Source organism: Ogataea polymorpha (assembly GCF_001664045.1).
Source record: "Ogataea polymorpha strain NCYC 495 leu1.1 chromosome Unknown OGAPOscaffold_6, whole genome shotgun sequence".
NCBI classification, from domain to species: Eukaryota; Fungi; Ascomycota; class Pichiomycetes; order Pichiales; family Pichiaceae; genus Ogataea; species Ogataea polymorpha.
Genome location: NW_017264703.1, coordinates 840,214 through 863,257, shown reverse-complemented (window position 1 = coordinate 863,257; position 23,044 = coordinate 840,214). Strand labels below are relative to the sequence as shown.

The 23,044-nt window shown below is 49.9% G+C and overlaps 12 protein-coding genes across 12 annotated transcripts; 6 read left to right on the top strand and 6 right to left on the bottom strand.

The window, feature by feature from the left end:
• Positions 1–129: 129 nt before the first annotated feature.
• Positions 130–447, top strand: OGAPODRAFT_43800 (uncharacterized protein; the record flags this gene model as incomplete). The annotated part of the gene is made up of 1 exon (XM_018355463.1): positions 130–447. A coding segment is annotated over one exon (318 nt), but the record flags the coding sequence as incomplete, so codon positions are not given.
• Positions 448–896: 449 nt separating this feature from the next.
• OGAPODRAFT_17271 (uncharacterized protein) lies at positions 897–2,651 on the top strand. The gene has a single exon (XM_018355004.1). It carries the CDS (start codon positions 926–928, stop codon positions 2,528–2,530), a length of 1,605 nt encoding a protein of 534 aa, XP_018209505.1. The 5' UTR covers positions 897–925; the 3' UTR covers positions 2,531–2,651.
• Positions 2,652–2,725: 74 nt separating this feature from the next.
• On the top strand, positions 2,726–6,003 carry OGAPODRAFT_95563 (peroxisomal Lon protease; the record flags this gene model as incomplete). The annotated part of the gene is made up of 1 exon (XM_018357767.1): positions 2,726–6,003. One exon carries the CDS (start codon positions 2,726–2,728, stop codon positions 5,531–5,533), a length of 2,808 nt encoding a protein of 935 aa, XP_018209504.1. The 3' UTR covers positions 5,534–6,003.
• On the bottom strand, positions 2,726–6,024 carry OGAPODRAFT_83516 (uncharacterized protein; the record flags this gene model as incomplete). The annotated part of the gene is made up of 2 exons (XM_018356705.1): positions 2,726–5,962; positions 5,998–6,024. The coding sequence occupies 2 exons, from the start codon at positions 6,022–6,024 to the stop codon at positions 5,543–5,545; spliced, it is 447 nt and encodes a 148-aa protein (XP_018209503.1). The 3' UTR covers positions 2,726–5,542.
• A 48-nt stretch (positions 6,025–6,072) lies between these two features.
• On the bottom strand, positions 6,073–10,367 carry OGAPODRAFT_17270 (uncharacterized protein). The gene has a single exon (XM_018355003.1). The coding sequence runs from the start codon at positions 10,356–10,358 to the stop codon at positions 7,926–7,928; it is 2,433 nt and encodes an 810-aa protein (XP_018209501.1). The 5' UTR covers positions 10,359–10,367; the 3' UTR covers positions 6,073–7,925.
• Positions 6,373–7,803, bottom strand: OGAPODRAFT_14511 (uncharacterized protein; the record flags this gene model as incomplete). Its single annotated transcript, XM_018353422.1, has 1 exon — positions 6,373–7,803. The coding sequence occupies one exon, from the start codon at positions 7,801–7,803 to the stop codon at positions 6,373–6,375; it is 1,431 nt and encodes a 476-aa protein (XP_018209502.1).
• A 334-nt stretch (positions 10,368–10,701) lies between the features above and the next one.
• OGAPODRAFT_51083 (ubiquitin-conjugating enzyme E2 4) lies at positions 10,702–11,145 on the top strand (the record flags this gene model as incomplete). The annotated part of the gene is made up of 1 exon (XM_018355689.1): positions 10,702–11,145. The coding sequence occupies one exon, from the start codon at positions 10,702–10,704 to the stop codon at positions 11,143–11,145; it is 444 nt and encodes a 147-aa protein (XP_018209500.1).
• A 150-nt stretch (positions 11,146–11,295) lies between these two features.
• OGAPODRAFT_102711 (uncharacterized protein) lies at positions 11,296–15,388 on the top strand (the record flags this gene model as incomplete). Its single annotated transcript, XM_018353133.1, has 1 exon — positions 11,296–15,388. One exon carries the CDS (start codon positions 11,296–11,298, stop codon positions 13,603–13,605), a length of 2,310 nt encoding a protein of 769 aa, XP_018209499.1. The 3' UTR covers positions 13,606–15,388.
• Positions 15,389–16,350: 962 nt separating this feature from the next.
• Positions 16,351–18,722, bottom strand: OGAPODRAFT_17268 (ZnII/2cys6 transcription factor). Its single transcript, XM_018355002.1, has one exon. The coding sequence runs from the start codon at positions 18,466–18,468 to the stop codon at positions 16,414–16,416; it is 2,055 nt and encodes a 684-aa protein (XP_018209498.1). The 5' UTR covers positions 18,469–18,722; the 3' UTR covers positions 16,351–16,413.
• A 274-nt stretch (positions 18,723–18,996) lies between these two features.
• On the bottom strand, positions 18,997–21,129 carry TKL3 (Dihydroxyacetone synthase; the record flags this gene model as incomplete). The annotated part of the gene is made up of 1 exon (XM_018357766.1): positions 18,997–21,129. The coding sequence occupies one exon, from the start codon at positions 21,127–21,129 to the stop codon at positions 18,997–18,999; it is 2,133 nt and encodes a 710-aa protein (XP_018209497.1).
• Positions 21,130–21,537: 408 nt separating this feature from the next.
• OGAPODRAFT_17265 (uncharacterized protein) lies at positions 21,538–22,974 on the top strand. Its single transcript, XM_018355001.1, has one exon. It carries the CDS (start codon positions 21,555–21,557, stop codon positions 22,455–22,457), a length of 903 nt encoding a protein of 300 aa, XP_018209496.1. The 5' UTR covers positions 21,538–21,554; the 3' UTR covers positions 22,458–22,974.
• OGAPODRAFT_51567 (uncharacterized protein) lies at positions 22,462–23,031 on the bottom strand (the record flags this gene model as incomplete). The annotated part of the gene is made up of 1 exon (XM_018355703.1): positions 22,462–23,031. The coding sequence occupies one exon, from the start codon at positions 23,029–23,031 to the stop codon at positions 22,462–22,464; it is 570 nt and encodes a 189-aa protein (XP_018209495.1).
• Between the last annotated feature and the right edge of the window lie 13 nt (positions 23,032–23,044).

Sequence of the window (23,044 nt, the reverse complement as noted above, 5' to 3'; positions counted from 1 at the left end):
CCTCTGTGTTGTTGGCCGTGTCTGGCACGGGAGATGAACTGTTCTCCCGCTTAATCCAGCGACTCAGCATCTGTTGCGACATGCTAAAACGATTTGCACCGCCAACAAAAATTAAATAAAATTTAAATGTACAATGGAATCGGTCTGAGCACCGCGAGGGGCTCTGGAACAAACGGATACGTGCAGCGTAACCTCAGCAACTTGCACGGCAATGCGCGTATAGATGAGAGTGGGGGGAAGCAGTATTTGAGGCGGCAACTTCGGCAGAAAAACGAGCGCAAACAGGTTGCCACTACTGTTCGAGACAGAGATATCGACCTTCACGAGCGCAAACGACAGTTGGAGATAAAAGTAATGGAATACAGAGAGAAGCTTGAGGATGACGGGCTTGAAGACAGCGAGATCGACAAGAAAGTGGAAGAGTACCGCGAAAGACTCAGGAACCAAAAGGACGCCAGGGAAAAGTCTCCTACACGCGCGAAAGATAGTAGGCCTGGAAACAGGCCGTACCACGAAAAGGCCGATCCGTTTGTGAAGCAGGAACGAAAACCTGCCATGTCAGTAAAGCCGAAGAGGCAGAACTTTGCGAGTATGTACTGAACGAAAATTAATGGGTAATAATTGCTAAACACCAAACAGCTCCATGCGGTAATCTCCAAAAACAAGCCCGTAGGCTCGCGAGTCGACTTGAAAATAGCACGCTGGACCAATCTAGAAGACATTTTTTGTATCTTATCTTGTGTCTCTCACTACCATCTTGCCCTCATAAAAATTTGTTTAAACAGAACAAACGGATAAGACGTGTAAGATTACATCTTATGGCAAACCTATAACCGAACAAATTATTGAGGCCAATATAGACACTTCTGCGAAAACATACCCAACAAATAAGAAGAGCGTCTTCAATTGGAAATAACACATAAAAATGGGCTGTTGTTGTAGCAAAAGTGAGCATGACAACTTGTATCCCCAACTTCTAGCTGACAACGAGAGAGACGCGATTTCCGCTCTCTTGCAATACTTGGAGAACCGTGGCGAGGTGGACTTTTTCTCTGATGGTCCGCTGAAAGCACTTAGCACGCTCGTGTACTCGGACAATATCGACCTCCAGAGAAGTGCAGCTTTGGCATTTGCCGAAATAACAGAGAAAGACATCCGCGCCGTCTCGAGAGACGTGTTGGAGCCGATTTTAATATTGCTACAGAGCTCTGACCAGGACGTCCAACGGGCAGCCTGTGCCGCGTTAGGTAACCTGGCAGTCAACGATGACAACAAGGTCCTAATTGTGGAGATGGGCGGACTAGTGCCTCTTATCAGGCAGATGATGAGTTCCAACATTGAGGTCCAGTGCAATGCTGTTGGCTGTATCACAAATCTGGCTACCCAGGATAAGAACAAGACCAAAATTGCCACCTCTGGTGCTCTTATTCCACTCACGAAACTCGCCAAGTCCCCAGACCTCAGGGTTCAACGGAATGCCACAGGTGCCCTGCTGAACATGACTCATTCTCTAGAAAACAGAAAAGAGCTTGTGGAGGCCGGGTCGGTGCCAGTTCTGGTTCAGCTGCTTTCCTCCTCTGACCCAGACGTCCAGTACTATTGTACGACAGCATTGTCCAACATTGCTGTGGACGAGTCCAATAGAAAAAAACTGGCCACCACCGAGCCAAAGCTTGTCAGCCAGTTGGTGCAACTAATGGACTCTTCGAGCCCGAGGGTCCAATGCCAGGCCACGTTGGCTCTCAGAAACCTAGCCTCCGATGCATTGTACCAATTGGAGATCGTGCGCGCGGGTGGCTTGCCGAATCTCGTCTCGTTGCTGAAGTCGCAGCACGAACCATTGGTTCTTGCTGCCGTCGCATGCATCCGCAATATATCGATCCACCCTATGAACGAGGCATTGATCATCGACGCAGGTTTCTTGAAGCCTCTGGTTAATTTGGTGGACTACACGGATTCTGTCGAGATACAATGCCACGCCGTGTCCACTTTGAGGAACCTTGCTGCCAGCAGTGAAAGAAATCGCATGGAGCTACTGGAAGCGGGCGCGGTTAAGAAATGCAAAGAGTTGGTGTTGCAAGCTCCCGAAAGCGTCCAAAGCGAAATATCTGCATGTTTTGCAATTCTCGCGCTGGCAGATGACCTCAAGGCTAAGCTGCTTGAGCTTGGTATCATGGACGTGTTGATCCCGCTTACCAAATCGTCGAACCCTGAAGTGAGCGGTAACTCGGCCGCTGCCCTGGCCAACTTGTGCTCAAGAATACAAGATTATACGATAATTTTGGAAAATTACGACGGCATCTCTAGCTTCATCTCCGATTTTCTGAACTCAGGCAACTCTACATTCGAGCACATTGCCTTGTGGACGATGCTGCAGTTACTAGAATCCGATAACCAGGAGATCAAGTCCAAAATAAAAAGCGAAATCAACAGAGGCAAGATGAACCTCAACAATCTAACCGGCGAAGATTTCAACGGGGCAGATGAGATATCCAACCTGACGCAGCAAATTTTGGACCTCATCAAGTGAGCCAGTGCTTCGGGTGGTATCATTGCTTGTTCTAGAGTGTTGGCATGTTGGCATAAGTATTCATTTCTCTGTTGTTGTATAGCTAAAGCAAAAAATATAAGTCGTGTGCGACTCCTGCTCCATTAGGAAAGCTTATCCGATAATCTATATATTATCTCGCCAAAAGTAGCCTTCAGTCAGATATATTCCACTAGCATGTCTTCCAAGTCTTCAGCGTGGCAAGTGGAACTTCCTGTCCACCGGTTGGAGCGCAACCTCATTTTTCTTCCCGGCATCACTTATCGTGTTGTTTTCGATAAGCAAAAAGCTCTTGATCTGGCTTCGAGATGGTCAGCTAAGGAACGCTCAGAACGTGTTGCGGCAATTGCTTCGCGCTTTGGTCTTTCTTCTAAACATTTAGTTGCCTGTGTGCCTGGCTATCCAGACTCGGACACATGCACCGTCTGTGTGGTGAACGGCTTTTACGAGATGAGCGAGACGACCGTGGTGAGTTTCAAGGGCGTTACGCGGGGCTATATTGTGCAATCCGACGAGGATACGGCAACCGTTGAGATTCAGGAGGAAACGTCTGTGCCACATCCCGACACGAAAGACATGATCCGTTTATTCGACAACATCGACCAGTTCCTAACCTACTACAAGGACGAGGGCACTTTGGACTCAGAGGACAAGGAGGAACGCTCGCGGCACATTCTTTTGCGACTCACGCCTCTTGCAACGCTTTTGAATGCTCAGCTGTCGGCGTCAGACGTGTCTGCAGGTCTGAAACGACTGAGACAAGCGTACGGGAGGAAGTCAGGAGACTTTGCTCACTACAACGACGTTCTTGTTGCGCTGTTTCCATTTCCAATTGAGCTGAAGATTTCGTATCTGAGGTCCAAAGGAGCAGAACGTATCGAAGTATTTAACAAATGCGTGGCGTTCGCGAACAAGGTGTTTGAAGAACATCTCGATACTAGCTATTTGGCGGAGATTTGGAGCAGTCTTGATCACCATAGCAGCAAGGCTCAGAGCAATGTGTCGCGCTCACAATTTATCTCAAATCATCTGCGGAATTTGCGTCGGCTAGTTGAGGAGATGGGTCTCATGCGGGTCACTGGCCGTGGGAGCAGAACGGCTGAGGACAATGACGAAAATAAGAGTATCCAGGATTTTGTCGACTCTTTGGACAAATATCTGATTAATGAGGACGGTAAGAGACTTATTGCGAAGGATTTTGAGAGACTCAAACAGATGCAGTCCAGTTCCTCGGATTACCAGGTATTGAGAGCGTATCTGGAGATTATCATGGATCTTCCGTGGCAGCGGCTCGACTCTTTTGTGGAATCAGTCAATGTGGACCTTGCACGTGCGCGAGAGCAACTGGACGCCGATCATTACGGCATGGAGAGTGCCAAGGAAAGAATACTAGAGTATCTGGCAGTGTTGAATCTGCACAATCAGAAACAGCCGAGACACGAGCCGGAATTTGTATACGGCACTGGAGACGAGCCTACAACGAAAGAGCGCCCGGCTTCCACCCTGAAAGCGCCAATCTTGCTTCTCACAGGCCCTCCCGGCGTTGGGAAAACGTCATTGGCGCGGTCAATTGCCACCACTCTGGGGCGAAAGTTCCAGAGGATCAGTGTTGGTGGACTAAATGATTTTGCAGACCTGAAGGGCCACAGAAGAACTTATGTTGGTGCAATTCCAGGGCTAATAGTCCAGGCCCTGCGGCGCTCTCAGTCAATGAATCCGGTGATTTTATTGGACGAGGTGGACAAGATCGGATCCAACTCTCGGAAAGGAGACCCTGAGGCTGCTCTGCTGGAAATTCTGGACCCTGAACAAAACACCAACTTCCACGACCACTACATCGGCTTCCCTATAGATCTCTCACAGATACTGTTTGTGTGCACCTCGAATGATCTATGGCAGCTAAGTGATCCTTTGCGTGACAGGATGGAGGTAATTGAACTTGCAGGATACAATTATATGGAGAAAGTTGAGATTTCCAAGAAATACCTTATTCCGCGCCAATTGGAACGTGCAGGACTTTCTAGTGACGCGGTGGCCATGGACGACGAGACGATCCTGAAGATGGCCACGCACTACACCAGCGAGCCAGGAATTCGAAATCTTGAACGGCTGATTGCGGCTATCTGTCGAGGAAAGGCTGTTGAGAGGCAAATGGGCGAGGCCACCAAAACGGTGACTGTGCACGATCTCGCAAAATATATTGGCAGTCCGTCACATCTTCGTGCTACAGCGGCAGGTGAGACCAAATTTCAGAAAGGGTACGGCGTGGTCAACGGATTATCCTATAACTCTGACGGGTCGGGATCTCTTTTACGATTTGAGATGATCGGTCTTCCTGGATCGCAGAAAATGAACTGCACTGGACGCCTGGGAGAGGTGTTGTTGGAGAGCTCCCAGATAGCAAATACCCTTGTTGGATACCTGCTACACAACAATTTGGTGGCCGGCACTCAAGAATTTAGAGACGAACTGCTCAAACGATATGAGAACACTAGCGTTCATTTGCACGTTCCCGAAGGTGCTATCTCGAAAGATGGGCCTTCGGCGGGAATCACCATGACACTGTGTTTGATGTCCCTGGTTTTGCGCAAAAAAGTGCCGGAAACGCTCGCCATGACAGGAGAAATCACGCTTACTGGTAAAGTTCTCCCAATCGGAGGAGTGAGAGAAAAACTACTGGGTGCACACCTTGCAGGCAAGGTGAACAAGGTGCTACTTCCACGGCAGAACCGCAAGGATGTGATTGAAGACTTCATCTATAATCTGAGGAACAGGGAGCTAGCCAAAGAGCTTTTTGCTAAATTCCTCGACGAGGAAGAGCAGCTTCTTAAGGAGGGCCGCACGCACGCTGGAGAACCTGAAAAGTGGGTCTATCAGACTTTGGGACTCGAAATTGTGTATGTTGACGACTTCAGTGACGTGCTGGCAAGTGTGTGGGAAGGTGAAGTGTTGCTCACCGGTGGAATTCGCGAAGCTCGTATTTAGAGGTTGTAATCACTGTGCAAATCTTTCAGTCCACTCTCTGGCGGTTTTGATGGCATTTTGCTCGTTATTTTTCCATTCCTCAGCCACCTCGTTCGCTAGTGGGTCGTCTGGGTTTGGCGAGCTCAGAAGTGCTTGGATGGACAGCAAAATGGTGCGCACTTGCAATGCTGGAGACCAGTTGGCCTTTAGGACGTCGAGACAGATTCTTCCCAGTCTGTCAATGTTCGGATGGTATATTTTGGTCAAAAAACGCACTTTAGGGGCCAGCATTGGGTAGTCGTCCGGCAGAAACAACTCCAGCTTGAATTTGCCTCCCTCGTATGGCGAACCGGAGGGACCGTCGATGGTCACGTTGAAGTAGCGCAAGTTGCCTTCATGTGGCACTGCTGTGATACCCGGCACGGGGTCTGATACTAGCCGTTCAGTTTCCTGGTATTAGCACGTGAACATGTTTGTTTACTTACTCTAATAATTCTCTTTGGAAGTGACATGATAAGAAAATAAAGATTACTTCTTTTTAAAAGTGGAGTTTTATTAGAAAAACAAATTACCAAATGGTACAAAAAACAGTTAACGGACGATTTAACGTTGTGGTCATCGGAGTTCTAGGCGGGTTTCTCATGAGCTTCTATGTTCTTAAAGAATATCAGCTCATCAAATACACACCGCCTAGTCCGGAGAACTTCGATGAAAACGGGAACTGGAAACACCCCTCCTTTTTCAGAATCAGATTTTCAGATCGTATTGAGCCCTTACAACCCAAGCCGAGAGCTTCGCAACTGGAAGACGATTCGACAGACCCGAAAACCCCAAGATCGTAGATCCAGCCTGTTGCAGCACTATTGCTGGCGTTGATTCATCATCATCTCCTGTTGACTCTTGTACTGGGGGTTAATATACTGCTGCTGTTGTTGCCGCAGTTGTTGCGACTGCTGTTGCAAATACATCCGCCGCCTCATCATCATCTGCTGCTGTTGCTGCGGAGTCAATTGCATGTGTTTATCCTGCTGAGGAACGACCCCTGCAGCCAGCTGCTGGGCCTGGTATTTAGCTTGCATCTGTGCTTGTTGCTGCTGTTTCTTGGCCTGGGCAAGTCTGAGCTGCTGCTGCTGCTGAGCGAGCAGCTGGGCCTGGGCCGAGATTTGCGAATGAACATCAACGGCACCCTGGGGACTTGGCTTGGCCATAGGTGCGGCCGACCGCACCTGCGTCGAGGGTGCCATCCGTTGATGCTGAGACCGCACAGGGAAAACGTACTCAGTGGTTTTCTCTGTGTCCACGACCGCAGTACGCCCTTGCATTTGTCCCAGCGGATTGGACGGCATTCTAGGCAGTATAGCACCAGCAAACATTTCTCTCATGCGAATAAATGAGTTGCGTATTTTAGTAGGCATTATCACTTTCCGCTCCAAAGGCCATGGCGTCGATCTCGTCACGCCATCCAAAACCTGATGTGTCTCCTCTTCGTCGTCCAGCGGAACAGACGAACCATGCATAAGGTCGTCTTGAGCTTGCTGAGCAGCAGCAGCAGCAGCACCGATTTTAGCCTGGTTCTTGCGCTGATACGCAGCAAGCAGCTGGTCGTACGGCGCGCTTCTCCCCGGAACGGCTCGTTTGGCTCCCATGGAATGCGTCTTACAGGTCAAGGACCGCGCACAGAAACCACCGTTCGGCAGCGGGACACCACACTGTTTCTCCACATCAACAGGTCCCTTTGGCTTTCCGGTAATTTTTGGCTTGACGCTTTTCCTGACTTTCTTTTCCTTGGGCACTTTCGCGACTTTCTGCTTTTTGGACGCCCCGTTGGCACCGTTCATTTTGTTTTCCTCAACATCCGGAGAGTTAAGTGAGCTTGACAGATTTTCTGCAGCTTCGTCCAACCGCCGTTTCTTCATGGCGTTATTCGTAATGGCGGTATTGGATTTTTCTGCCGTTAAGGTTTTGTTACGTTTTTCCTGCTCGCAGCTCTTGAGATGATCTGCTAAATATTTCTCCAAGATAGGTCTGTCGCAATGGTTGCAAATACGATACACAACCGGTCTGGAGAGCGGATTTTTGGATTGTAGATCGCTGTTTTCTGAGTCAGAGGAACCAGGTGTGATTCTTTGTAAGCCCTCTAAATATGCACCGAGCTCTTTCCACTGAGTAATGTTTGCGAAAGAACTGCCAGATTGGGTATCTTTGGCAAATTCGGGTATCACTGGGTCTTCGCCAAAAACGTTCTGCTTCAATTCTGTGGACACCTCAATCGCAGGTCCAGAACTTGACATAACACTTTATCTATGGTCTTCGCTCCTATATTATTTCCAAGAGACAATTGCAATATTTTATCATGAACAATCGCGGTGATAGTTTACGTAATGGATTATGTAGTGTAGTATTTGCGTCCACATCACATCTCGCTGTCACCAACGAGTTGTCTGCCCAGGCACACTAGCTTGTGGCTGACGCTACTCTTTAGTTCATAATCTAAGTCTCGCACATCGTAATCAATGGCATCGTCCACTAGTTGATGATAGGAGTTATCTGTCATCGATTTTGAAACCAGGGACGGTTTAGTGGTCGAGCCAACGTGCAGCCGCAAGAACGCAACCAGCGAGCCCACAGTCTGCCTGCTGTGGAGATCTCCATCAAGCTTATCCAGATGGTCACCCAAGACGGTTACCGCTCGCAAGACGCTGATTAACGTGAGCAATGAAACTGTCTCTGTCGACTGCGAAAGGCTCAAGTAGCGCACTAAACGGCACGCCTGGCTCACCTGGCCGTCTTCAAAGTAGTGCAGCATCAACACACAAGCGAGTGTGAGCCTTGTTTCGTCGTTGGCAAGTTTTGGGGGCCGCAGAGGCTGGTGTGCAAACTGAAGAATTTTTGAAATGGTTGGATCTTCAACGCCAGACTCGTCTTGTTGCACGGGCTCGATCTGCTCAATTGCTTCGCTAAACTCGACCACATCCTTCACGGCGCCTATTGCCGCCTCGAGAGTTTTCCGGGAGTTCTCGGGCGTTGGCTTCAGCAAGCTGTTCAGGACAATTCTTAATCTTTGAAGCTTGACGCAGGCAGGCGGTATCACTAGGATGTCTGAATTGATTTTCTCATAAATTGTGTCTGCATCCATTTGCGTCTCGCCTGACTCCTCGGACTCGCTTGTAGATTCGGCGAGTTGCCAAAGGTACTCCTTCATGAGCTCGTTCAAAATCTGGGAGGAGCGAATGGCACAAATCAGATTGATTAAAGAGAGATCAGCGTCCTCAGAATTCCTGAGAAACTCCTCAATGTAAGAGCCGTTGTTGTTGGTCTCTCTCCACTTCAGCACATCGATCAGTTTTTCAAATAATTCTTCGCTATCCAAGAATGCGATATCGTTACTCACGAATTTGAGAATGCGACTAGTCTCGTCAGAATACTTGCTGGAGTCTTTGACTTGTTTCAAATGTTTCACCATTTCTAGCATTAAACTGTCCAGCATTCGCTGAAGTCCTAGGATGCTGTTCAGAGGCTCTCCCACTTTCATCATCACCATCTTTGCCACAATTAACCTGTTGAAGTGGAACTGGATACTAGAATCAGATTTGACTACCTCAATGATGCGGTCATCGATAGCAAGCGACCGAATATAATACTTGAAAAACGGCCTCCAAATAGTGCTGTAGGACATCGCTTCCTGATTCGAGAGTGTGTTGACGAGCCACTTTTCAAAGTACAGGTTCAACGAGTTGATACTATTCAATTCGTCCGTTAGATCAAGCTTCAGAATTCTGAGCTTGATTCCCAGCATTTTCAGCGTATCCAGTGCCAGTTCCCCGAGATTAACGTCAAAAGCCGTTCGTATTGGTGTTGGAGCCTTTTTCTTAGGAGCTGCTAAAAACTGGTACACGGGTTGCAACAGCAAAAAGAGTCCACCAAAGAAAAGTATCGTCCGCAGATAATTGAACACCACAGATGCCTGAGGAGAGTCAATAAGAGGGAAAATACGATGCAACGGGACCAAAAACAGTCCCTTGAAGCTATCGTCGCTGAAGCCCTCAAACAACTGTGTTCCAACCATAGCTGTCATTCCTCCCATAAGAAGTTTGGAAGCAACAGGAACAGAAGATGAATTCATCACATAGGATTGGTTTTGGCTCCCGTGTTGATTTTGCTGAGGCTGCTGTTGCAGTTCCGGACTGAAGTATTGTGTTTGCTGGTTATAGTTGTTTGCCATCTGGTTATCAAGACTAGAGCGGAGCATGTGGATCTCGTTCATTAAATACGCATTTTTGGACTCCAAGTGGCGAATGTACTCCGTAGCTTTCGCGAGAATGTTGGCCTTGTTCAGCTTCAACGCGGGCGTAAGTCCGTCCAGGTCTGTAGCTGCTATTCGTCTGTCTCCGGATGCGGCCCGCAGCGACGGCACTGCGTCACGGAGCTCGAGAATTTTGTTATTGATGTTCATCCGATATTTCTTCTCCACCACATTGTGCGAGTGCCGTTCTTTCTTCGACTTGGTGACCTTTGAGTTGGTGGTCGCCCTTTTCGCATTAACCGAGGACGTTTCGGACATGGAGGTGAACGAATCCGGGGACGATACCATAGGCGCAGACTCGTTGTTGGAATCTGGAGTGATCTCAGCCGCCTGCGGAATATATTTCTGTTGGAGGGCGCCATAATCTATCCAGTCATCAATCTCATCCTCAATTTTGATATCGGTTTTCCTGTAATCGTCAAGTCCTGAAGAATTCTCAAAATCCAGCAAATTAGTCGGGTTCGATATATCTGATTCAGGCCGATCAGTGTTCAGCGACGACAGAAAAGCTTCTGTATCGTCAAAGTTATAGCCCAAACTCATAATGTTGGCAACTATTCCAGGCAACAAAATCTCTACCGGTGTGCTTACCTAATATTGACAGATATCTTAATCGGTTCAGTTGCAGATAGGAGCGGGCCGGGTAAGAGGTTTGATTTTGGCAGCCTGTTTTTTTTTTATTGGCCTGTGGAATTCTCGAAGCTTCCGCCACCGACGGGTTAAAATACTGCCACCTCCGTGGTGAAAAATCCGGAGCGCTGGTGCACGCTCGCGGGCACTAGTTTTTTTTTGTGTGGCGAGAACCGGTGCTCATCCTGGTGTATTTGTTTTGTTGCCCGTACGAGTAAATTTCTTTTATTCTAAATTTTAGAACCCATAATCATACATGTCGTTGAAGAGAATCAATAAAGAACTCAGTGATCTCGGTAGAGACCCACCTTCGTCGTGCTCGGCAGGCCCTGTGGGTGACGATCTGTACCACTGGCAAGCGTCGATCATGGGTCCACCAGACTCGCCGTATGCGGGCGGAGTGTTTTTCCTTTCGATCCACTTCCCTACAGACTACCCATTCAAGCCTCCTAAGATCTCTTTCCAGACGAAGATCTACCACCCAAATATTAATTCCAATGGAAACATCTGTCTCGACATTTTGAAAGACCAGTGGTCTCCAGCGCTGACAATCTCCAAGGTGTTGCTGTCCATCTGCTCGTTGCTTACAGACGCTAATCCGGATGATCCTTTGGTGCCAGAGATCGCCCACATCTACAAGACCGACCGTGCAAAGTACGAGGCCACAGCCAAGGAGTGGACCAAGAAGTTTGCCATCTAGGCGATGTAAGTAGGTAATAAAGCATATGACGAGCGAGCAGCCCGACATTGATTGTTCTGTAAAGTAGAGAGCAACCTCAGCGTATCATTGTACTGCCCACGATATATTCGTAACTCATTAAATTTTCGTCGCGTCGATAGTCATTTTATAATGGATAAACCCAAGTTCAAGAGAAACTACCTGGCATGCTTGAATTGCCGCACCCGCAAAGTCAAGTGTGATTTGGGATCTCTGGAGGCTCCTCATGATCCACCCTGTGCCAGATGCAAGCGTGAGCGCAAAGAGTGTGTTTTTGCAGAGAGCCGTCGCCGTGGATCAGGCAGAGTTCGCCAGGCTTCCCCTGTGGACTCGCGGCCGCCCACCTATGCTGCTAGTTCACGCTCCTCCTCGCGACTGGCCGCTATTGGCTCTGGAGATTCCATTTCCAGCACTCCTGTTGATGAGAGCGCAAATACAAGCAACTCAACAATGGTGTTTTTGGCCCATATCGCGGGCAACTTCGCCAAAGCCGACGAACGGGACAAGATCGATGCGTACGAACGGCTCCAGAGCCTGGAAAACAAGGTCGCCAGTCGTCCGTCGTCAGAGTCGCCGTCCAGCGAGAGACGTTCTTTCTCAGAGACTGCAGATTCGGCCAAGCTCCCGTCCAGTGCGTCCACCGACTCGCTGGCAGCAGGCAGCACGTATCCGTCCTCGCGTAAAGAGTCGTTTGGTCATGACACCAGTCTGCACCCGCTGCTGAAACAGAGCCGGCTGCAAATGCCTCCAGTGCGGTCGACGCTAAAAATCCGGCCCAGGCCAACAGCCAGGCTGGAGGACATCGAGTACATTGGCCCAGATAAGGTGTTAACGAGCGACGAGGCCATACGACTGATCCGACTATTCTTTCTTACGATGCATCCATTTTTCCCGTACATTCCTGCCGAGTTGCAGGACCCACAGGTGCTCCCTGGCTACCCTATGTTATTGTGTTCTATCCTGACCATTTCGTCACGGTACCATCCGCTAGAAGCCCAGAACCGACATATCGAGATTCATGAACAGTTGTGGGTCTACTGCCAACGACTCATCAGCATGACAGTCTGGGGAGAGTCGAGTAGCAGAAGCATCGGCACGCTGCTTTCATTTCTGCTATTTACGGAATGGAACCCTCGAGCCATCCATTTCCGCTGGAGCGACTACGCTAATACGCCAGAGGATGAGGCCCAAGAAGAGTACACAGGACTGAGCGCCATGAAACGGTCTGAGATCATGTCCTTTATGCTAATTGGCACAGCCACAAGACTCAGCTTCCTGCTGGACGAGCACCCGTTGACGTTCCTCGCGACGCACATTTCTGAAACACTTTCGGCAATCAATTTGAACAAACGGTCAATGCTCGCACAGACGCTGGCAGAGGTCGACATTAACGATCCGAGCTTCGATTTTACGCCATACCAGAAAGCCACCATCGAACTGCTGCAGTTCACCTCGCTTTGCTACGAGTCGCTGTATGTGAACAATCCGAAACTGGGAGCTCTTGATAAGCACCAGAACCTTGCTGTGCTTGACATTTTGTCCCCGCTGCTAGAAAATTGGTACAAAAAGTACCACAAGCTGCTTAAACCGTCGTCGGCACATAATCTGCATCAGAACTATGCGGATTGCATTTCCGACGCCAAAGTACACAAAGAAATACACCATCAGGTCGAAAAAGAGGCGCTCATTTTAGATTACTACTACGCAAAGTTGTATCTCTACTCATTGGCTTTGAACGATGACACATCCATGAACATCACCAACAGCTCGAAAAAGGGCCGCAGTCTGCGATTGGACGAGCTTGCCAAATATTCCAGATACGTGGAGCTCGCATACAAGGCAGCAAAAGAGGTGCTTGCAGTGATGCAGCGTGTAAACAAGCTGAGGCTGCTCAAGTACATGCCAGTCAGATGGGTGATTCGCGTGATCAAGGCGGTAGCCTTCATTGTCAAGTGCTATCTAACACTAACGACAGATGGGAAAACAGACCTCCTGCAATCGGACAAGTCCACGAGCGAGATTATACGATTGAGTGTCATACCTGTTGAGGAGATAATTTCGTTGCTGCAGAAAACAGCTATTTGCTTGAGAGACGCCGCTCCGGACGAGCTTCATCTTTGCACGCGATACTCTACCATTCTAATGTACCTGTGCTCGCAATTCAAAACCAAAGCAGTCAAGACCAGAACAGTTGTCGACTATGAAGACGAAATTAACCGCCAAGCCCAGAGCGAGGAACAACCTCAGAACCCATACATGGAAAACCAAGAGTATCCGCACCCAAATAACCTTGACCAGCAAAGTTTTGACGACTATTTCACGGATCCCTCTGAAACTCTCTTCAACTGGTTCTCCGAAAACAACAACCCTGGCCTGGACTTTGTGGACCAGTTCACCAAGGAAATAGAAAATGAGTTCCTGAAAACGGGGCTCAGTAAATAGACTAGTTGACCATTTTCTTGAAAAAGCGTTTTAATCCGTTCTTCTTCTTTTCTCTGTGCTGCGGGTTGGATCCATTCGAAACGGCCGTCGACATTTTTGAAACTTGTGGAGACACCATGCCGTTTGCAGGTGACGTAACACCATCGCGGGGCTTGAGAACCGGTGAAGAAACTTTTGATAGTTCTTTTCGAGGAGGAGCGATACTTGGATTGATCTTATCGTCGATTTCAGTGTCTGTAGAATCAGCAGCCGTAAACGATGCAGTGGAGGATATCATGCTAGCAGGGTTGGAGGGGAATTGCACGCTGGCTGACACAGAGCCCCGCTTGAGATTCAGCAGTCTCGAGTTTATTTTTTCAATGAATCCGCCTTCATTGCCGTCTCCGTTTTCCTCGTGCGGCGTCCAAATAGCCGGCGGCTCAGAGTATTCGCGTGGTATCTTGTAAGTTCCGGAAGAATTAAGATCGTACCAATAATATTGCGTGCCGATATCCAGATAGGCAGGATCAGTCGGTAACACTTCATTATCCGTCTTTTTCCCGCGCGAACTGGACCTGGACACCGAAGAGGTCGACGCTGTCTGGGGCGGCGCAAGTGGTGGCACCTGGATGGTAGCAGCCGGTGAGTGTTCTGATTCTTTCGCGGGCTGATCGATGGTGATTGGCGGCGGTGCCCCCGCAGACTTGAGAGAGAGGTGTGACATCTGGGACACTATCGAGCTTTTGCGAGCAGCCAGGAGTGAGCTATTGGGCATGCTAGATTCACTGTCGGAGTTCCAAAGCTTGTCTCTGGCGCCCCGTGGAGGCCTGATGGTGCTTTCGTCGCCACTGGTGGCAGTGCCATAGTAGTCAGAATCAAAATCCTCTTGTAGCTCCACTATTTTGTAGAACAGAATATAAGGATCTTCTTGGTCCATGGCTTCCTGGAACGTCACTTCCTTGGCTTTCTCCTCCTTGTCAAGCACGTCGTTGAACAGAATCCAGTTCTTTTCATCTGAGGGTATCGAATCTTTCGGATTGTATGGGTGTTTGCGGACCAACGAGACATAGTGTCCAGAATTCACAGTTTTACCCCGGTGGCAAATGCAGCTTTCCAGAACCAGCATGAACGACCCGGAAGGCGCCTTGTTGTCTGTATTTCGACTAAAATCGACGTATCCTGGCTTTGTGCTGTCCTCGGCGATAAAGTACGGATGCTTGATCACCTCGGGAATCACCACCTTGCGGTTAATCTTGTGCGACTGACCAGTTTCATCCCAGCCATATTTCTTCAGACAGATAGGGATAATTGGGCGTTTCTTCTGGAACCGGTCCTCGAAATCTGTCAGTTCGGTGTCATCCGCAGATGATGCAGATGACTCCCCGGTTAGGCTTCTAGTCATTCCCCTAAATGACCTTTCCGAGCTCCGTAAGCGGAGTTTCACCTTGGGGCTGGTATAGTAAGGCAGCAATTGCAAGAACATCCAGGCAGGCAATGTGACTTCGTTGTTGGAGACCGACGATGCTCTGCGTGTGAGTCTAGTTGGATTTGATATCATGACGTTGTTCAGAACTGAGGCGATTGTCGAGGACCTTGTTCTGGATGCCTCCATCCTTTCCGACAGTCTCAGGAATGAGGAGACCGCAACTGTGCGGTCGCTGGTCGACTCCGTGCAGGTGACAGTCGAGTTGCTGAGTGCAGTACTCAAATCTGCGGAGGAAGTCGCAGATTCCTGAGACGAAGAACGTTGCAGCGGTTCCTCGTTGGAGGTGACAATTCCGAGCTTCTCGTAGTATTGCAAATCATGAGTGATTTCATTTCTTGTTTTCTCGTCTATCTGGTCGTCTCTATCCAGCGTACGCCGCCTCTCCAAGTGTCTGCGCACAGTGATGCTATTATTGAAATACGAGTTGAGACACTCCTCCAGGGAAATCGAGGCGCCCTCCTCCTTGTTTTCCAAGTCAGCGTTGGTGTCTTCGGGGATAGAAATTAGTAATGCGCGCTCTTCGATGAGTCTCATGTCATCGTTCACGTTGAGTTGTCCGGAGTGGATGATGTCCAATTTTATGGTGAGCAGCGGGAGAGACAGCGACTCGGCAAGAAATTCAAACAGCTGCAAAGCATCCTGCTGGTTCTGGCTCAGTACCATCTCGCAGCCTAGGCTGCTCAGTGAGAAGCAAAGCTGTTTCATCAGAGGATGGGGAATATATTCGCCTCCTCTAATTAAATTAACAATAAATCGAAGCATGACTTTGAAATCTTTGACTTGTTGCTGTAGCTCGGGAGACAGGCTTTTGTCGACGTAGCAATCCAAAAGGAAGTCAAAGCTGTCGCTAGAATAAAACATGGATATGAGTAGGGAGTCCATATAGCACATGACATTTTTCCAATTGTCCATTCCCACCAATTTTATCTCCTTTTGTTGGTCACGGGCGTGGAATCTATACTGGCCACGTGTGGTGACCAGGCGCCCTTGGCACGACAATTGCCAGTATCTATAGTAGCGGAAAAGCGTGCACACGGTGTTTGGCGTATTTGTGGTCAGCTCGAGTAACACTATGAAACTCGCTAGCAGACGCTGTGTATCCTTGTGGAGAGTGCGTTTATGGTCATAATACAACACCGGTGGCGTCACAGATTTCAAGAGACCCTTCTGCTCCGGCGTGAGCTTGATAGGGAACTTCTTATGGTCTCTATTATCCTGCAAAAGCGCCCCCGTGTAGTTTGGGGGAGGTTTCATGGTGGAATAAAAACGACAAATTTCCACTTTTGTTAAATTATTTAATTTCTTATCGTCATTCGTTACACACATAAAAAAGAGTTAATCATTCAGCACTCGCGTTTCCAGAACTCAGTCAGTTGTTTTTCTCTCCAATCCATCGACATACTCGACCACGATTCTAGTCTCTGCAAGAGTTGCAGAATAATCGAATGCTCGTGAGCCGAGGAGATCAGCTTTCCGGCGATCCAGATCGCCTGGAGCGACAAGATCTGGCACCCGAGACTCCGTGACGAAGCGCTCTTCATGTTGCACACGTTGATACCGATGATCTGCTTGGCGTGCCAAATCTGAGACCGCGACATCAGACTGCTGGTCGAGACCGACTCGCCTTGCTCCGTTTTGATGGCACTTTGGAATAATGTGTCGGGGGTCCTTTCTTGTTTTTCTGGCTCATGTAGCTTGACGAGCCGCGGCTTTGTCTGGAGCATCAGAATACAGCATGTGTGGAACAGTTGGTTGGCACAAAGGGCCGTCGAGCTGCTGAACAGAGTCTCAGGGAACGAGTTGTCTCTTTTAAAACAGAAGCCGCGCATGTTGCTCGATCGGGCGCGTTCCCAGTCGCCCAGCTGCTTCCAAAGTGACTTCCAGCAGCTGTCGAATTCAGACTGGTCATCGTTCGAGCTGACCAGCTGGAAGATCTGGCATGACAGATACAACATGGATTGCAACGCAGTGCCAGTCTCGGTCGGACTCGAAGGGGCGTCGGTGCCAAACCAGTCCTCAGGACGAACAACGGTCTTTCTGTCTCCAACGGCGCAGCAGCCGATGTCTAGCGCGGCAAAGCTCCAAAATAAAGCTTTTTCCAGCTCTGTTTCTGAGCGTGCGTTGATATGACAGACTTTGAGCATGGAGCCGCAGTTCTCGAGTCTCGAATGCCAGGAGTCCGGATTTGTGCTCAGAATCTCAAAATAGCACAGCAGGACACACGTGGCAACCACCTCGAGAGTGTTTTTGTCGGAGTTCAGACACATGCTAAGCTGTTGCAAAGAATAGGTATAGTACTGCAACGTTTTTTCGCCCGAATAATCGGATCTGACTTTCTCAAGGTGTCGGGAGGCAAGTCCCAGGATAGCGTACTTTAGGGAGGGAAATCTGTGTGCGAGCTCTGGGATTTTGGTCATAAAAATGTTACATTGGGTCTCGTCGGACTTGTTGAGGAAATGAGCAATTTGATCAATGTACGTTTCCATCAACAGCATCATCTCATGGTCGTCGATGGAAGGAGCCTCCATGGTAGACTTGTCAGTGAAGATCTCGAAAATGGTCTCGTTGTTGGGCAGTTTGCTACCGGAGGTGCTATCCTTGGTAGCGATGAAGAGACACATGAGGTCGTTGAGCGTGTTTGGCAGGTCGTAGTAGTCGAGGCCGAATTTGCTCTTTTTCTGCGGCTCTGCAAACGAGTAACGATGCTCAAAGTCGGCGTCCTTTTTGGCAAGAGACATGTCGGACGAGACGGAGGATGCGGTCGAGATTTTATCGTTTGAGCCCGATGACAGTGAAGGGTTCATGCTATAGCTTTGCAGCGTGTCAAAGTAGCTGAGCGAGCTGGCCCCAAAGCTCGGAGTTCTGGTCAGCTGGCTTGGCAGCTCCTGTGGAGCGTTGAAGAGACCCGACAGGGGCGACTCGGACGTCTCGAGCAGAGGGTATGCTGTTGTGAGAGGTGCGTCGAGATACTCGTTTTTGCGCGAATAGCCATCAAATGCGCTGAGATAGTGGTCGGCGACGTCGAGCGAGTAGGCCTTTTTGCGTGTGCGCGGATCATCTGGACCGAGATGGTAGTCTAGTGGGGACAGGGAGCTAGACAGATCAAAGTCTGTGGGCTTGCGGAACCTGTCGCGATGCTTGCTTTGGCTGAAACAAAAGTCCTTGAACGAGTTGTTGACAAAAACGTTCTTCTTGACTTCTTCTGGCCAGACACATTCGAGCCCCTTTGCGGTGCAGAAGTCGCACTTGGGCCGGTTTTCGTCGCACTTTTTGTGTTTCCTGCGACACGTCAAACACCCTGTCCGGACCCTCCGTTTGGCCGGAGGGGTCTCTTTCTTAGGCTTGCCAGACCTTGCGCGCTTCGGTCTTGGGTGGTCGTCGTCTCTGGAAATGGACATTTTTGGAGCAAAACCTGAGCAAATCGCCTGCTTTTATATATCAGAGTGGTCACTCTTCTTTTGAGCTCAGACTGCATACTGTTCCTCGACCGGCCGATGGCACATCAATATACTGTGGGGGGGCGAGGTTTTTGTTGATCTATTGTTGCCTTATTGTTGGTCAGAGAGGGGAGGCTCACGCTTAGACCACTAGAAAACAGATCGCTGTCGAGGAGGAGATGGAGAGGGGCGCATGCGTGGGATTGCGATGTTGCAGAGTATGGTTCCTAGAGCGATTGTTGCCTAACAATTCCCCGCTGTTCGGAACGCACCAAAAAAATGGATCCGATGCATTCTATTTGGTATCGGCAGCAACCCCTTGTCCAATGGTTTCTGTTCCGTGCGAAATATCCGTGTGGGGACAGAGGCACGCCGCCAAACAGTCAGTCCCGTGCGGCTCGACAGTTTCTGACGCAAGTGTGAAAGTTTTATTTGTGGGGTTATTGTGGGGTGGCATTCACAGACAAAGAACTTATTCATCTTACTTAATCAGAGCTTATTTACTTTATCGTGGTTAGGCTTTTCCTTCAGGTCCAGGAAGTCGTGGAGCAGCAAAGGGTCTCTTTGGCACGCCCGGACGTACGCTTCGACCTTCTTGGCAATCGTTGCCGGGTTGTATCCAAAGTACTCGTAGATCACTTCTGGAGGCAGAGACTTGCCGTACGTGTTCATACAGTAGGACGCCGTAGCGTATCTCTCCCAGCCGAACGCAACGTGGCCGTCCACCACCACCGTTGGCACCTGTCTGCCGTCCTTTCTCAAAACCGAGCGTCTATAGCCGATCGACTGCTCGTCAAACAGCCGCGTGCATGGGATGGAGAGAACTCTGGTCCTGAACTTTCTGCCCAAGATCTTGGCGGCCTTGTATGCAAACTCCATCTCTGCACCAACTCCAATAATCTGCACCTCGGCGTTCTCCGCATCCTCCAGAATATAGCCGCCGCGTTGCGCCTTCTCTGCGCTCGACTTGCCAGGGTATTGCAGCACCTCGTTTCTCGAGAGCGACAGAATCGAGCTGAATGGCAGCTCGACGGCTTTTTGGAACAGGCCAAACACTTCTGCAGAGTCGACCGGTCTCATGTAGTAAATGTTTGGCATGGCCCGGAACAATGCTGGCGACTCGACCGGCTGGTGCGTAGGGCCGTTCTCACCCTCATTGATCGAGTCGTGGGTGCCGATGTGGATCGCCTTGAGCTCCTGCAGGCCGGCCATTCTGATGGCTGGGGCAGCGTACAGGTAGAACATGAAGAAAGTCGACGTGATCGGCAGGAACGTGCCCTTGTTGTAGGCGGCAAGGCCATTGGCGATAGCACACATGGCGTGTTCTCTGATTCCGTACTCAATGTATCTGCCGGAGTAGTCGCCGCTCAGGCCACACTGCGTGGACAGCGAGGGGTCCATGAAATATTTCACCCCTGGCCACTGCAAATTGACAGACACAGACAGGTCTGCGCAACCGGCAATCACCGACTTGCAGTTCTGCCCCAGGGCTCTCACAAGCTCTCTGGCAGCGGCCCTTGTAGGAGCGTCGCCGGTGAATTCCTGCTGCGGCAGGAACGACTTCCAGTTCTTTGGCAGCTCGCCTCTCATCCGCGCCAAAAACTCCTGGCCCTCCTCAGGGTACGCCTTGACGTACTTGGCCACGAGACTCTTCCATTCGGCCACCAGCTTGTCGCCCTCGGCCGGCTTCTCCTTGAAGAAGTCGTACACGTCCTGCGGAATGTAGAACTTCTGGGCCGGGTTCATGCCGTACTTGATTTTGAGCTCGCGCACACCGTCCTCGCCCAGAGCGTTACCGTGCGCAGCACAGTGGTTCTCGAACGCAGCACCCGATCCAATCACAGTTCTGCAGTTGATAAGTGTTGGTCTGTGCTTCTCGGCCTGCGCGTACTCCAAGGCCTTGACAATGGTAGCCACGTCCTCGGAAGCGTTCTCGACCTCGATCACGTTCCAGTTGCAGGCCTTGAACTTGGCACTGATGTCCTCCGTGTTGGCAATGTCAACACTGCCGTCACAGCAGACCTGGTTGTTGTCGTAGAGCACAATCAGATTGTCCAGCCCCATGTGGCCGGCCAGCGAGATCGACTCGAGAGCAGGGCCCTCCTGCAAGCACGCATCGCCAACCATGCAGTACACCTTGTTGGTGATGATATCAAAGCCCGGCTTGTTGTACGTGGCAGCCAGGTTTTTGGTGGCTATGGCCAGACCAACAGAGTTCGAGATACCCTGGCCGAGCGGGCCCGTTGTGACCTCGACGGCGTCGTGCTCGATTTCTGGGTGACCGGGACACAGCGAGTGGAAGTCATTCGAGTGGTAGGACTTCAGCTGCGCCATGGTCATCGACTTGAGACCGTACAGGTGCTGGAAGATATACTGGAACAGACACACGTGACCGTTCGACAGGACAAACCTGTCTCTGTTGAAGTAGTTAGGGTCGTTGGGAGCATATTTCAGGGTGTATTTCCACAGAGCAATTCCGATAGCCATGGCGCCCATGGCCGAGCCCGGGTGGCCTCCTCCGTACTGCTCGACAATGTCCAGGACAAGAGCACGACCGTACTTGATGATTCTCTGGTGTTGTTCGTCGTTGACCGACGCTGCTTTAGGGATTCTCATACTCATGGGAAGAAAAGACAGAGATGACTGTGTAGCAGACGGATGGGGGCCTATTTATAGGCCTTTTGGTGCCCAAGCACCCCATGGTAGCCGACGTGTTGTTGAGTGGCCCGTGAATGGCTGGAACGAGGCTAAATTGCACCCCTTTACAGGTATGAGGGGAGCGAGACGAGGATAGGCTATTTCACTAGAAAAAAAAAATAGTGCAGTGAGCTTGTTGCCAGTGTCGTCCGTTTCATCGGTTTCAGATTCCGCCCAGATTTCATTGGCCCTGTGTAGAGCCGGCAAAAAGGCTTGCGCAGGGTGGTGGCTAACCCAAGCAAGTGCTTGTTCCTGGGGTAATATTTTCCGATCGACGCGACGCCAGCGTCGAAACATGTCTGCTACATAGCCAAAAATATTTAACTCCCCGAAACGACCCTTTCCTCGACATGTCATGGGTTGGGTTTAAAAAAGCTGTCAATCGTGCCGGAGCACATGTGATACTACGCACAAACAAAGGTGAGCCCTCTGTTGATCCTGAGTTTGACGTCCAGGAGGCCAATTTCCGCAAACTCGAGACTTACACCAACGAGCTGGACCAGGAACTAGGCCGTTTTGTGGGCAATTTCGAGAATCTGCTCGAGACTCAGATAAATATGGCTAGAACACTGGACTCGTTTTACGGAGACTATAGCTTTGAGCTCAAGGCTGATAAGCGGTCGGAAGCTGCGGAAGCGGCAGAAGAGCACAAGGTGAACCCCAGAGATGGTATTTCTCTGAATTATCTGCAGATGGTGGAAGACATCAAAGACAATATTCTGCCAGAAATTCTGGAGCCAATGAGCATCACGGTCGTGGAGCCGATTAACGAGCTGAAGAAGTACAACGACGAGATCAACAAGCTGATCAAGAAGCGCGCACGCAAAAAGGTGGATTACGACGTTTCACGATTCAAGCTTTCGAAGCTGCAGAGCGAGTACGAAGCGATTGAGCGACAGGTGACCGAGCAGCATCACACCGAGAAAACAGACCAGTTACAGAAGAGCCTGGACAAGCTGCAGAAGTTCAAAGTTGAGTACGACGAGGCAGAAAATATCTACACGGACATCAACACACGGCTCAAGAACGAAATCGAGCAGTTCATTGCGCTGCGACTGTCACTGGTGGACCCTACCTTTGAGAGTTTCATCAAAATCCAACTCAAGCTGTATGGCGACATATATGCCAGGCTGGAGCAAAAGCAGCAGCAGCTGGATGCCATGACTGTTGAGGAGCATGAAGAGGACAAGCTTGACGCAAGGTTGGAGGAGATACTGTCCCGTATGAGAGCTCTAGATATTAAAAATTTATGAATGCTTAGATGGGCTCGGCGAAAATGAACTCCTTCAGCTCAGAGTACGCCTTCTCAAGGTCATCGTTGACAATGACCTTGTCGTGTCCACCTGCCCTGGCGTACTCCATCTCCGCAGATGCAGCAGCAAGCCGCTTGGCAAGAGATTCAGGGGTCTCTGTTCCACGGCTCTCGAGCCTCTTCTTGAGCTCTTCGATGGACGGAGGAGAAATAAAGAGGAATCGGGCTCCCAGGTTGGTCTTCTTGACGCTCTTGACACCCTGCATATCAATGTCCAAAATACACGTTCTCTTCATCACTTCGGCCACGTCTTGCACAGCTTTCACAGAGGTGCCGTAGTAGTTGCCGGAGAACTGGGCCCATTCAATGAATTTGTTTTCTTCAATCATCTTCTTGAAGTCCTCTACCGTGGTGAAGTGGTAATCGACACCGTCTTTTTCACCAGGTCTAGGTTTTCTCGTGGTGTTGGACACGGAAAATCCAAACTTGTCTGGGAACTCAGCAAACAGCTTCTTCAGCAAAGTGGATTTACCTGTTCCAGAGGGACCACTGATGACAATAGGCCGCCCAACCATGATGCTTATGAAA

Coding starts and splice junctions, on each gene's coding strand:
- OGAPODRAFT_17270 (XM_018355003.1), bottom strand. CDS start 10,358: ATGAGTTTGGGCTATAACTTTGACGATACAGAAGCTTTTCTGTCGTCG.
- OGAPODRAFT_17271 (XM_018355004.1), top strand. CDS start 926: ATGGGCTGTTGTTGTAGCAAAAGTGAGCATGACAACTTGTATCCCCAA.
- OGAPODRAFT_17265 (XM_018355001.1), top strand. CDS start 21,555: ATGTCATGGGTTGGGTTTAAAAAAGCTGTCAATCGTGCCGGAGCACAT.
- OGAPODRAFT_17268 (XM_018355002.1), bottom strand. CDS start 18,468: ATGTCCATTTCCAGAGACGACGACCACCCAAGACCGAAGCGCGCAAGG.